Source organism: Amborella trichopoda, chromosome 11, assembly GCF_054954075.1.
Source record: "Amborella trichopoda isolate Santa Cruz 75 chromosome 11, AtrichopodaSantaCruz75HAP2 v2.0, whole genome shotgun sequence".
Classification (NCBI taxonomy): domain Eukaryota; kingdom Viridiplantae; phylum Streptophyta; class Magnoliopsida; order Amborellales; family Amborellaceae; genus Amborella; species Amborella trichopoda.
Window position 1 is genome coordinate 4,607,671 of NC_142346.1, and position 12,338 is coordinate 4,620,008.

At 36.8% G+C, this 12,338-nt stretch overlaps 1 protein-coding gene across 1 annotated transcript; it reads left to right on the plus strand.

The window, feature by feature from the left end:
* Nucleotides 1-2,612: 2,612 nt before the first annotated feature.
* LOC18441225 (UPF0496 protein At1g20180) lies at nt 2,613-6,713 on the plus strand. The gene is made up of 2 exons (XM_020671729.2): nt 2,613-3,450; nt 5,384-6,713. The coding sequence occupies exons 1-2, from the start codon at nt 3,396-3,398 to the stop codon at nt 6,454-6,456; spliced, it is 1,128 nt and encodes a 375-aa protein (XP_020527388.1). The 5' UTR covers nt 2,613-3,395; the 3' UTR covers nt 6,457-6,713.
* The last annotated feature ends 5,625 nt before the right edge of the window (nt 6,714-12,338 follow it).

Consider the following 12,338-nt stretch of genomic DNA (forward strand, 5'->3'; position numbering starts at 1 on the left):
TGTCTATGAAATCTTTACGTGTCGGAGTTACTTTAATTTTATCTCAATTACATGCAGGACACGCTTTCCATCCCTACAAAATACTCTCTCTTCCCCTCTCTCCCCCTCTGTCCCTCTCTCTCTTCACCTAGTTTTTTTTAGGCCCTAATGCATCTCCTCACTCATGACCACCAAAAGCCAAACGAACTTAAATGGTGTATGGAAAATAAGGACTTCATGGAAATAGGGATGGCAATGGATCTGGATCTGACCCGGGACCCACCAAGTACACCCGATGGATCCGGGTATGGATCCAATATTTGGATTTGATAGATTGAATCCAAGTCCAAACCCTGGACCGGTTGGACTTGCCCTGTACCCGTAAATTGTTGGAGATAAAATACTTTAAACCTTATTTGTTTGGGTATATTATGGATTTTATATAATAAGAACTTGTAGTTATCTTTTGCTATTAAACGACAAATCAGATCGTTTGAAATCTAATGGTGGGACCTTGTTGCCAATAATATGAGTATATGATGGTAAAAAAAAAAAAAGTTCATAGTGAGGATATCAATGAACCCGACCTGAACCTGAATCCGACGGGATAGACCTAATACCCAATGGGTATAGGTATAGGGTACAACTTTTGGACCCGATGGATCAGGTCCAAATCCAAAACATGGACCCAGATACTATTTGGGTTTGGATACGAGTCCACCCAGACCCGACCCGTTGCCACCCCTAACGCAAAGAATATGGTGCGTTAAATAACATGCACCACAAGTGTGTCATCATTAATGATGGCAACCTATAACGTACACGTCCACTTCCATGATTTAATTAGTAAGCCCAATTATAATCACCATCCTATCCCAATTACTAATATAAGAGCCCTCCCTGTATTCCAGATTAGAAGAACGAAGCAGTCCCATGTGAATGTGATGCATGCTACCTATGTGCATGGGCATAATGGGAAGTCACGCGTATTGCACGTAGCGCGTGCATCTCTATTCACCAAACCCTTGGGCAAAGCACAAGCCTGATCCTAGAGAGAGAGTCCGGGCTAGTGAGATGTTTTAGAGAGAGACAAAGCAAGTGAGACGTTTTAGAGGGAGAGAGGCTGGGGTAGTGAGAGGTTTTCCTGTTATTTACATGCGTGTACGCGTGAGCGTTGCATCGATATAGCAAAAAAGTGTGCGAGGGCAGGATCAGGGATCCGGTTTTAGGGAGAGAGAGTGATGAATGGGCATTGTGTGGGTCAAAAAAAAAGCAACAAAAAATCTTGGGTAAGACTTATCTGATCATTAGTTGAGCTCCTCACGGATGAAATATTCAGAATAGCAAGTCGAAATTTGGGGTTCACTTCCTCTCTCTAGATTTTTGCAAGACAAAGTTGGGTGATCATTCTCTATCTACATTTCCATGGTTCGACTCGGGCTGAGTACTCTGCCCAAGTCCGAGTAACTTGGTCCTAGTTGGGCCAGGTAATGTTCAAGTTAAAAAATGTTCAAAAAATTTAGAAAAAAAAAAAATATATATATATATTTAAAGCAAAATTAAACAAAACACATCTAAATGAAATAAAAACATATATTTTGAAAAATTAATTTATGAATCTTAAAAATAATCTAAAAACAAAGAAAAATATAAAACTAAATATTCAGCCAAAATACTTTTCAATCTTTGCTAAAATGATTGAACGAATAAAAAAACGTAGGGTATTCGGGCTTGCTGCCAAACACTACTTTTAATGTCCCCCCTCTCTCTAGACATGGAGTACTTAAGTGCCCCATGAGCTTGTCATTCTTTGTTTCTCTCTCTATATGGCAATATTGATGAGTATTCTCTCTTAGATTTTTTTTTGACTAATTTAAATATGGGCACAAAAAATAAGAAAGTGCAAATTTTGGATAAAAATTATTAAAAAGATTGGTCAACATGTATTTTTATTTTTTTCAAAATTGCAAGGATGCCAACGTCTGACGGCTTTTCAGATTTTTTTGTTCTTTTAGGTTTTTTTCATTAACAGGGCAGTACGCTAATGTGAGGGGTAGTGCCTAATTCAGAAAGCAGTCTAAGGTTAGCATCCTCATACCCCTTTATTTTTTAGCAAATAAATGAACAAGTACTGCCCAAAGATGCCAACCTCGAATTGTACCAAAGAATGCGGTGCGAGAATGGGCAACTCGAATTCTTAACAGAGTAAGTCTTTGCGGCCCAAAGATGTCAATCTCAAACCACTTTGAAAATCACAACAGAAGGTTGGTTCAATCTAGTCACTACCTTAAATATTAAAGCACAACTCTACTATCTAAAAATTTCAAAAAAAAAAAAAATATTAAAATGTTGACCAAGGATAGTATCCTCAGCTTGAGAGGCACTTTTAGAAGAAATTTTTTTTTTTTTTTTTTTTTTATCAGATTGTCCGACCTTTTATATAATATTAAAATAATTTATAATTTAATATTTGTGTCCGTACATAATTATATTTTATTTTAGATTGGGTGTGCAGAAGTGCCCATGAGTTTCTCTCTTCTCATGGTTTCTTGCACAGCAATTCACTCATCTCTGGGGTCGTCATCAGATGCCACGTCAGATAACAGCCTCTTTTCCCCCTCAAATGAGGGGCCCAAAGAGTCCCAGTGGCGACCAATAAATTGTGACATGGGTCAGTTAGAGCCAGGAAACCCGGGTTTGTTAAACGTTTCTTCTTTTCTCATCTCTTATTGAGAAGCTTCACTCTCCCCTTAACTGCACTACCAGAAGAATCCCACCACCTTTTCATAACAATTTTCTCTCTCTACCATTTTCTCTCTCCTCATTCTCTCCCCACTTTTTCCCTTTTGGGGAAGGCATATATAAGAATCAATGGGAAACAGGTTTGCTGGAGAACCGGAATGTTTGAAGTATCCCTTGTGTGAAGCTTGCAAACTAGTTGGAGTTCTCCATCTCTTTCTCTCTCTAATTTTCTCTCTCAAGCCTCCTCTCTCTAACTTATCTCTTGCACTCTCTCTCTCCCCTCACTCTAACTTTCTCTTTCTTGCCCCCTCTCTCTAACTTTCTCTCTCTCTCTAGCCCTCTCTTTCTCTCTAATTTTCTCTCTGTTCTTTTTAGCAAAACATTTGTGGCTAAGGAGAACCTGTTGAAAAATTGGTGGCGTGATGCCCAATTCTCGGTGAGATTTTTTAAAAGTGAGGACGTGTCGATTAGGAGGTGTGATCTATACCTATCTTTAAGAGCATCTAATCTCTCTCGGCCCCATTATATGCTATATTTTGGAGTGACCATAGGGACACATATCGCTGTGTTCTAATTGAGAGAGACTTATAGGGAGTTGCCTCAACGACAAGTAGAGTGTGTGTGTTTTTGGGTCCATAAATCTTGTTGCAATTTGCAGACACAGGTTTAGCGAGATGAAGATGTGGGGGAAGCTCAGGGCATCCAAACCAAGCTCCTTGTTTAATCAAGGTATATATTATGCTGTCGTACTATTTCTTCTTGCTCCCTTAGATCTAGGCGAGTCTGATTCGCTTGAGTTACTCGAATTTGACAACTTATTGAGCTTATTGGAACCTTAACGTGTCCAGAATCGAGACCCAAGTCCGTCTTTTTCAAACATTACTTTAGATTTTTTAAAAAATATACATTTATTTTTTGAATTTTCCTCTTCTTAATATTTATATCGTATTTATTTATGTATGGGTGTTGTTTGTGTAAGGTTACAACCTTAATGGTAGATTTAAGGTTATTGTAATCCACACCAACCATTTTAATTGGGTAGCATAGATTTGGTGCATCTTTTGAAATAATTACACGTTTTAAGACAATAATATATATAACACGTCTAATATAGTTATATATCTACACCGCATAATTAAAATGAATGGTATTAAAATGAATGGTATGGATTAGTGTTGCAACCTTATATAAAGGTTTTCCTTTACGTATTAACAAGGCAGTAACAAACATCCCCTTGTTTTTCAAATTGTAAAGATGAATCCCTAAAATATTATAATTTGAGATCTTGCTGATCTTAAGTTTCCAGGAATATGAAAACTAGCAGAGAAAGTAGTTGTCAAGGTGACAAAATTATATGTTTTGCTATTGCATGATAATCAAGTACCTGTCTAGTGGGGCACCAAATGACATGAAGGGATCTCATCTTTTATGCGAAATAATAATAATAATAAGATAAGAGCTTTGTGTACCACAGCTATCCATCGACTGCCTCAAGGATCAATGACTTTGTTTAAGTTAACACTGGAATTCAATTGATCCTTGTTAAGATTTCATGAAACTGTCTCTTTTTAGAAGCATGAGGGTTTATGCATGAGTACACATCTCTAGGTACACCTCAAAAAAAAAAGTACAAAAAAGGGTAACAATTCTCTTAAAATCTCTTTAAAAAAAAAAATTTAAATGGATTAATAGAATCCTTAGAAGACTAATGAAAAGCTATAAAAGATACAGTATTTATAACTTCAATATACCACATATATTTTATTTAAAAAAAGGAAAAATATGAAAGTGCCCAAATAGCATTGAAAACTGACAAAATCTTCTAAAGAATATTTCTAATCATTATGATTAATTTTTTTTAATTTTATTGTTCAACACCCTTTACTGAATAATGATGCATATAATCTAAATTTACCATTCTTGGATGGATGTCGGTTGTTAAAATTCCACTTTGTATCCTGTTTGGAGTTGGACGGTGAATGTTCCCTTCGGGTATTTGCCAATAAGTTTTCCAATAAAATTTAACCCACATTTACCACCCATGTAAGACCTTTAAATCCTACTAAATGCAAAACATAAGCTTGAAAAATCTCGTTTAGGGTAAATAATAAGTGTTTACAAAGTCCAATTAGTTGTAGTATCAAAACAGTAAGCTACACCTTTTCAGCATTACATCAATGACAACGGACGATTGGAAAAATTTCCATCTCAAACTCACCTAAGTAGAGATGAAATGGAGTTCAGTATGGAAAAATATGTAAAGAAACCATTCACTTTTAGTAAAATATGGAAAGAAACCATTCACTTTTAGTACAAGGATATCATAATCACTTTTATCCATTAGAACTTAAATTCATGGTTGTAAATGTACCATTGATTAGACTCAAAATTGAAGGAAAAAAAAATTGAACGTTATAATATACTCCAAGCCATTCAATTTGGCATCTAATGGCTAAGAGTGATTGTGACCTCCTTGTAATAATTGCAAACGGTTTGAAAGTATACAACATACATGTACAATATACAAAGTATATATTTCCTTAAATAAGTTTTAGGGCAAGACCACCAAATTAGGTGGTCGGCCAGGACCATATATTATTTTTCATTTAAATATTTGTGTTTTTTTCCTTTCTCATTGCCCTAACCTGATTCTCACTTGCAGAGAAGAGAAACACAACCACACGCCCTACCCTCAATGTAAATGAGGAGTTCTCCAAAGCTCTTCGCACTCACTCCTACACCGACTTCTTCAACAAAGCCGACCTCCACCTCCACCTCCACCACCAACAAATCCAGGCCTCGTCTCCACCACCAATGAAACAACCTCCCCCCTATCCTCCACTACCAACACCTCAGCCACCACCATCTTACACCCATCTCCTCCTAGAACCAAGCCAAGATACCATAACCACCATGCTAAACCACAAATGCTTTGCCAAAAAACCGCGCCTTTGCGAATTAGTTGCGTCGTACTTCACAACTAGCGCCGAGGCCTCTGACACATGTGTTGTGCTTCTCCAAAGCCTTGCCCAAGCTCGCTTGGACTGCCGCCTCCTACTCCATGCCCTACATCTCCCGGCCGAACAATCCATTCCTGTGCTAGATGCACTTGAGCTTTTCATACATCTGCCCAACCCCTTTGACACCATTCGTGACCGCCTCTCCGCCATACACCACCACCAAGCAACCGTACACAACATTTTACGTAGAGCACGCAGAAAACTAGCCCGCCGTGCCAGGCTCCTGGCAGCTGGCAAGCAGGTAGCAGGGTGGTGCGCAATGTTGGCCTCGGGCGCACTGGCAGCCCTTGCACTCGCACTCGCGGTGCATTGCTTTGTTGGTGTCGTGGCCGGGCCTCTATTACTGAGTGGTGTGCCTCTACTTCCAAAAAAAAAGAGCAGGGCAAAGGATATGGGCCTGTCTGGACAATTGGACACGGCGACTAAGGGTGCGTATATTTTGAACGCAGATTTCGACACTGTAGAGCGCCTCGTGGCGAGACTGATAGATGAAATTGAGCATGAGAAGGGGTTGATTGCGTTCTGTTTGGATAGGAGGGAGGAGAGGTGGGCTTTGATTGAGGTGGTGAAGCAGCTGAGGAAAAGTGAGTGGGGTTTCAGGCAGCAAGCTGAGGAGTTGATGGAGCACTTGTGCCTCTGCTTGCTCACCATTAACAGGGCGAGGATGCTGGTTTTCAGAGAGATTTCGGCTCACCTGGCTTCACATAGAGGGTGATAGTGCATCGCCATTGATTCTTTCAAGTATTCATTGAGTTTGTCGCTCGACAAGGTTTAGTGTTTTCAGGGAAGAACACTTGTGAATAGCTATTACTTTTACCCTAAACATATTTAAGTTTGCAATATGTAAATATATAGATAATTATACACTTGAGAGTTTATTTGTTGATTATAGATATGGGTATAATGTAATGTGCTGAGGTGCATTAAGATGGCATTGATTTGAAGTCAAAGAATGAGATCCTATTATATTTCTCTTTTTTCTTAGTTTTTTTCTTCTCTATCGCTCTCTCTTTAATTTCCAGAATACCGGTCCAGTTAAGAAACGTGGTATGATACTACATTAGTGTATGTCCAGGATAAGGACGTCGGACTGCTCACAGGACTGAGCTCCATGTGGTGGTGGCTCGAGGTCCCCAACCTCGGACCGTCGCTGTGGTGGTCTGAGATCTCATATTCGGTCTTTATTGTGGTCTAATACCACAATTAGTGATAGGGACCTCCAACCGGTCTCAAGTGCCCTACATTAAAAGACACTGCCCTACTATCAAAGTTGACCAAAAAAATAAAAAATAAAAACCAGTACCTTCTCGTTATTTCAGCTGGTTCCGAATTCAACAATAAAAAAAAGTTGTATAGTTCCATATCTTAAGCTGTATTGGAAAGAAATATGATACAGGATAGCCGAATTGATAGTCTAATTCCATCTTGCAGGGAAAGGGGTTAGGATCGTGGTGGTAGCACCCCACATCCTACATCCTGGTCCCCATGATTTTTATTCCCACCACTAACACCCAACTAATCCACTTCAAAAAAACGGGTAAGGACGTATTTTCTCCACTGAATTACAAAATCTCATCATCTAATCGCAACCACACGATAAGTTCTTTGAGATAGAAATTAGAGATTGAAGGGCACGATTAAAGAATAGAGATGAAATTAAGTTAGACCGACCATGTGCTCAGCCTCTGCTCAAAACTCAAGGAAATGTTTGTTTGACACCCAGCAGGACTGAGTTTACCTAATTTGACCACGTCTTTTTTTTGGCTCAAACAAAGTTAAAAAAGACACTTCTATCTATTTCTTTCTAAACCCCTCTCTCTTTATAATATGGGTTAGGGGTTTAAAAGATATGTATTGTAGGATATTTGGGCCATAGAAACTTATGCAAATAAAAAAATAACTAAATTTTTATTTTTCTATTTTTTAGGAATTAAAAAATATTTTATTTAGAATTTTAATTTTATTTAGGGTTATTTTTATCTTTTTTTAGTTATAAAGATTTAAGGGTAGAATTGAAAGTTAAGTTTTTCTTAAAAAAAATCATGGTTGAATTGGACATGATATGTTAGACATGTTTTTAAGATAAAAGGGAGAGATAAAGTTTAGTTTTTTATTTTTTTATTTTTATTATTACTCGTCTTAATTTGTATTAAAAGGGAACAGGTCCCTTCTTTGTAACGAAAGTGATCGGAAAAAAGATATTGTTTTGATCTTGTGATGGCCTCCCTAGTAGAAAGAAGGTATAATTTCTCAACTATTTTTATTTTATTTTTTATTTATTGTATTTTTCAATGAATTTGTTGGTATCAAATCAAAGAATATCATGTTATTGTAATGCCACCGAAAGTCAATCCTGCTATGAATATTCGCATGAGACAAGTTTTAGAAAATTTAACCAAAGTCATGGAAAATGTTTAAAGCAGAGTTCATGAAATAAATCAACGGTTGTAATTGTTAGATAATATTATTCCTCGAGAAGATAGTGCTCAAAATCATATAAATATGGCGCCACCTTTTACTTTAGATAGAAAAACTACCTCTACAATCTATTCAGATGTCAATCCTATTTATAACAACGAAATTGCGGTACAGGAACCACGATCTAATGAAAATCCACCAAATATTGATAGCAAGATCGATCTTCCAAAGTTACATGAGAAGCTTAAAAAAGAAATCAAGATTAAGCTCAATATCCCAATGTTCTACTTCAAGTTGCGTACAAAGTATTTGGTTTATTAAAGACAAAGTACTGAGAAAAATAGTAGGCCTACATCACCAAATATTCAATTAGCCTTAGAAGGACGTAAGCTCAAGGTCGAGCATGTCTCAACCCCAGAAGAATGATCCAAATAAATATTAATTTTTAACTTTTTATTTTTATATTTTCCAAGACATAAAAAATATTTCATTTGAATTTCTAGTTTTCTTTAAAGTTATTCTTGCTTTTTTATTTGTAGAGATTTAAGGGGTAGAATTTGAAGTTGGAAAAAGTTTATATAAGGATGTTACCTTATAATGTAGAACTACGGATGCCCCCTCAAAAATCCATCGAAAAGGGTAGTCCTAATGATGAAAAACCCTTTGATTGATCATCTCGACATCGAGATGTATGAATATGAAAAATAAAACGATTTTAAGTCTCAGAAATAGTGCATTTTACAACATATTATCTACACCGTCCATTTTCTACATTTCATATGTTTTAGATCTACTTGATTTTAACCATTTTTTAAATTTTAAAATATTATAATTAGATATAAAATATATTTTGAGATAATCCTAAGAACATTTTATATCAAAATTATATACCATGATAAAATTTGAAGGTGCACCTTACCTCTACACCTACGGATGCGTCTGTATTCAAACTGCACCATTTGAAGTTAAATTTTTTTTTTTTTTTAAAGAATGGATATATATATATATATATATATATATATATATATATATATATATATAGGGATTAATATGGTTGAGTTGGTTAAGATATCTTAGACTTGTTTTTAAGAGATAAGGGGAGATGGAATTTAAGTTTTATTTTTATTTAATTTTTATTATTGTGTTTTTAGTTTATATTTAAGGGAAAATTACAAAACAAAAAACAAAAAACAAAATAAAATTAAAATAAATCCCTTGACTCTGTTTTCTTTACATCCTCTCCTTAACCATTTTGTTTATCGCAACTTTTACCCCAAAACAAAATTCTCTATCAAATACCCCCAAGTCAAAAAGTCATAGTTTGTAGGACCAAAAGGCTATATCTCTCTTCTAACACTGACGACTTAACTTTTTCCATAACACACACAAAAAGGTGGTCCGGCAATATAAACGAGCGGTCCAACAATATCCCAAAGCGGTATGGCACTGTCAAAGAGCAATCCGGCAATAGGCTCGTGGTCCGGCACAACCAAAGAGGGGCCTGGCAATAGGCTCATGCGGTCTGGCAATATGCTCATGCGGTCCAGCAATAGGCCCAAAATGCGGTCCGACAATGTCCCCATTTGGTCAGGCAATTATTGTGTAACAATGTGCACTCGGTCCTGCATATTGTCGACTCGGTCCGACATTCTTTCTAGTCATTGAGCACCCTACGGGATGTGACACCATCATGTACGGACAATGGCATTTTTGTCAAGAAAATGATGCCTCTTTTACTTGGGGGTATTTGCTAAAAATGTTCATTTTGGGGTAAAAGTTACGATAAAAAGATTGGCTGAGGGGAGGCTGTCTAGAAAGTTAGGGGTTATATGCAATTTTCCCTATATTTAAAGTGAAGAGGTCCATTATTTGTAGAGACAGTGTTTGAAAAAAAAAAAAAAGATAGTATTTTGATCTTGTGAAAAGATCTTAAGGTGGATTCCCTTGCAAACCTAGATAGAGAATATAATCTCTCAATCATTTTTATTTTATTTTTTTATTTATTATTTTTCTGCATCAAAAATCTTTTAAAACTTTGGATCTGTTGGGTAATGATATACCAAAATAGGATATACATATATATTTCTCTAAAAACAAAAGATAAGCCAGTGGTGATTTAGGCTCCCCGCCCATTTGGTGAAAATGAAGTCGGAAACTTCATCACGTAGCTCGAGGGTGCTATCTTGATTAGTCAAATGGGTACCAACTGGTAGCCACGCTACATAATGTTGTGTCGCCAGCCATGAAATATTTCCCACGAAGATATTTGCTTGGAAGACTTACAGACGGATAAAAAATAATTTGCCAAATTACCGTAAGGTAAAAAGCTTTTTCCAATTTTGTCCCATGTCCCTTTTTTTTTTTGGTTGTTTTTTATATCAATTTTTCCATTGATTCAATATTGCAAAAATCACACTTTCCTTTTATTTGTGTTATTTCTATTTTTGTTATTTCTAGGGCAGTCCAATGCCCCAGCAGATATTAGACTAGTTTATTTCTGTGGCGGCCTGACAGTAGAAACTTCAAAATGGCCCATTTCAAAAAAAAATTTCTTTTTTTAAGTATGAATGAGTTGGAACTTTTAAAATATGTTTAAATCTAAAAGAATAAATTAAAAAAAATCGATATCTCCAACATCAAACATCAGATTGCCGCTTGTTGACGAAGTGATCACCCGAACTCCAACCTGGGTGAGAGAACCCCCTGCTCTTCCTTCTCAAACTATTTCTTTGGGGGGGGGGGGAGCCAACACTTCATATCAATTTCAGACCGCACAGGGCATGGACATGGGCATGGGCATGGACATGATGCTGATAGTTGGGGTCAACCCATCGTATCATTCTCTCTCGCGCTGAAGTTTGAGATGGAGTAGCGACGCAAGGGGCGGTTTGATTTTGGAGATAGCATATCGTTCTATTTTTTATTTTTAAATACATTACAATCTTTCTAGCTTTCGACTGGTTCTTACTTCAAAAATAAAATTAAAAATAAGCATATGATGGTCCGATGTTTCTAATATTGAGCTACCTCAGAAATGGAGTGGGTTGATATATGAGGCGTCAAATTGCCCTAGAATTCACAAAAATAATAACAAAAAAAAAACAATTCAATATTGCAAGATTGAATGGGGCAAAATTAGAACTAAAAAATACAAAAAAAACCTATCCTTAAAATTGGAAAAAACATTTGACCATGTAGTAATACCACAAATTATTTCCGGTTCTTATGCAATATTTCGTATTTCATTTGTGCGGACCACTTAAGATGTTCTTACGTGGCAGGGAAACCATTATACACTCGTTGACACTGCCTAATAAGCCCATAATATGGCGCTTAATTTGAACTAAAGTAAACCTAATTAAATCTTTAGCATGCTTAATGACAAGCGTTATGACCAATCATTCGCTGAGATGGGTGAGGTCTGAGCACTCCATGTCTTGTAACTAAATATGATAATATCTCTATTTAGTATGGAAAAAGTTTATACAGAGTCGAGGCTCAAACCAATCAAATTAGAGCCACCTCAAAAATTTCAATAGATGAGGTTGTTTTTTTATCCTCGAATGTCTTGATCATCTTGACATCAACATGGACATGAATTTCATGTTTTAAAAAAAAGTTTATCTTGTAGCTGGACTGTCAACTTTCAAGATTTTCAAATTTTCATAGATCTACACAATAAACTTTAAATTTTTTAATTAAAATTACAATATATTTTAAGGCTATCACAAAGACTTCCAGTATTGAAACCACATTTCTCGACACTATTTGAATGTGTGTTTTACTCTAATTGTTTAGAGCCTCAGCTCTATACAAATCGCACCCATGTAGTATTAGTCGTACTAGATAATAGTAGGGTTGACAATGGGCCAGGTGGCCGAGTCGGCCTAGGCCTTAAAAAGTGGGTCCTAGGCAACAAATTGTGGCCCGACGGCTGGGCTAGGGCCCTTGTCGGCTGAGCCTAGGCCGGCCCTATGGGGTCTAGGGTTGTGCCAGGGCCAAGGCTGGCCCGCCCATTGCAACCCTTAGATAGTAGCAATCCAATAACGAATTGCACTAACACAATGAAGGGTCTGATGCATGATCATGAGAAGCTAATGAATAATAGAGATTGAACTTATTATGTTTAGGGCCGGCAACAGGGAGGGTTGGGCCGAGCTAGCCCGTACGGCCCTATAA